General features: G+C 54.8%; 1 protein-coding gene across 1 annotated transcript in view; it reads left to right on the top strand.

Annotated features, from left to right (window-relative positions):
• The window catches only part of LOC108509813 (dysferlin-like), a 35910-nt gene that overhangs the window by 15297 nt on the left and 18617 nt on the right, over window positions 1-1996 (top strand). Inside the window, exon 6 of the mRNA XM_017839399.1 lies at window positions 506-844. Within this exon, the coding sequence (XP_017694888.1) occupies window positions 506-844 (339 nt within the window). The remainder of the gene's footprint in view (window positions 1-505; window positions 845-1996) is intronic.

Raw genomic sequence — 1996 nt, 5'->3', positions numbered from 1 at the left:
ATGGATCCAGACCTCTCCATGGATGGATCCAAACCTCTCCATGTATGGATCCACCTGTCTCCAGCTATGGTTCCACCCTTTTCCATGGATGGATCCAGACCTCTCCATGGATGGATCCAAACCTCTCCATGTATGGATCCACCTGTCTCCAGCTATGGTTCCACCCTTTTCCATGGATGGATCCAGACCTCTCCATGGATGGATCCAAACCTCTCCATGTATGGATCCACCTGTCTCCAGCTATGGTTCCACCCTTTTCCATGGATGGATCTAGACCTCTCCATGGATGGATCCACACCTCTCCATGGATGGATCCACCTGTCTCCAACTATGGATCCATCCCTCTCCATGGATGGATCCACCCCTCTCCATGGATGGATCCAAACCTCTCCATGGGCAGATCCATTTTTTTGGAAGGCACGTCCCCACTGGGCTCGAGAACTGCTTGAAGACCTCATTTTTCTTTGGATCTCTTGGATGCTCCCGTGACAGTATGGACATGTAGAGACCTAAGAGTGGGGAGCACCTTGGAAACCCTGGAAAGGGAATTAAAAACTCCAGCAGCTGCACAACTCAGCTGGGAAAAAGGAACCCCAGCAGGGATGAGGAACATCCCCTTTCCCACTCGCGTCCTTTGCGCCGGGAATTCCCAAATCCTCGGCGCGTTCCCGGTTTTCCATGGGCTCTGTCTGTGCTTTGCAGGTGGCTGGTGGGGCACGAGGAGAACAAGCAGAAGACAGACGTGCACTACAGGTCCATGGGGGGAGAGGGCAACTTCAACTGGAGGTTCGTCTTCCCCTTCGATTACCTGCCGGCCGAGCAGATGTGCCACGTGGCGAAGAAGGTGAGCGGCCTGCAGGGAGGAACTCCTGCCTCCTCCTGGGAATTCTGGGGTGGAATTGGCGTCTGGGACCTTCGCAGCCGGAGCTGTGCGAGGCTCAGCTTTGCCATGGTGTTGTTTGAACTGGGAGATGGGTGTGAAGGATCCGCGTTGGTGGGGTCAGGATTAGAGGTGGGTTTGTGGGAGGGGTTCGGAGAGGTGGATCCGCCCGGGAAAGACCCCTCTGGGCTGGGCAAGGATGGATGTTGGTGCTGTGGTGGCCAAGTGCTCTCCAGGTGAACTTCCAAGGTGGCTTGGTTGGTCTGGAGAGGGCGTTCCCATGGGGATGGTTGGGTGGGAACCTCTGGCCTCCCCCATGGAATCGTGGGTGTCTTCCTGTGCAAGAACTTCCCAGACGGGCTAAAGAGGAGGGAAAGGAAGGAGCTGCCTCCAAATTCCTGAGGGGATCACTGGTTGGGATGTACCACTGAGGGGAAGAAAAGCTTTGGTTTGGGGTTCAGGGAGAAGATTGGTCTAATAGGGAGTTCCTCTCTTGGGAAGGTACAAATGGATGTGATTCCTCCACCTCTCATTGCTCCTGGTGCTCCTTGGATCACTTGGTGCAACGGGATGATCGAATGTGGGAATTTCATGGAGGAAGGAAACAGGGATTGGATTGGGGTGTGTGGGATAATGCCAGTGAAAGCAGTGGAAGTTATGGAAATAATGGAAATTAGGGAAAATCGGACACAGAAGGCTGCAGGGGAAGGAGATCTGTTCCCTTAAATTTCCTGCTCCTCACCTGGAGATCAGGAGGATTAAAGGAGTAAGAGGAGTGGGATTCTAGTGGAATGTGCTGATCCCATGGCAGGGGGTTGGAGTTGGATGATCTTTAAGGTCCCTTCCAACCCAAAGCATTCCGTGAGGCATTCCGGGATTGTTGGGGTGTGTGGGCAGCAGGGACAGTCCTGCTTGCCCAGACTTGGTCCTGCTTGTCACACCTCCGTGGAGGCTCCAACTCCAACCACCTACCCCTGAGCCTTCATCCCATGAGGAAGGCGTGATTCCATCCCATCAGGAGGAATTTCCTCCTGGAAAGGGTGGTCAGGCCTTGGCAGGGGCTGCCCAGGGAGGTTTGGAGTGCCCAGCCCTGGAGGTGTCCCAGGAAGGCCTGGC

The sequence above is a fragment of the Lepidothrix coronata genome, unplaced genomic scaffold (assembly GCF_001604755.1).
Source record: "Lepidothrix coronata isolate B3197 unplaced genomic scaffold, Lepidothrix_coronata-1.0 Scaffold409, whole genome shotgun sequence".
In the NCBI taxonomy this organism is placed as follows: domain Eukaryota; kingdom Metazoa; phylum Chordata; class Aves; order Passeriformes; family Pipridae; genus Lepidothrix; species Lepidothrix coronata.
Note: the sequence above shows the minus strand (reverse complement) of the source record. Positions and strands in the feature narration are given on the sequence as shown.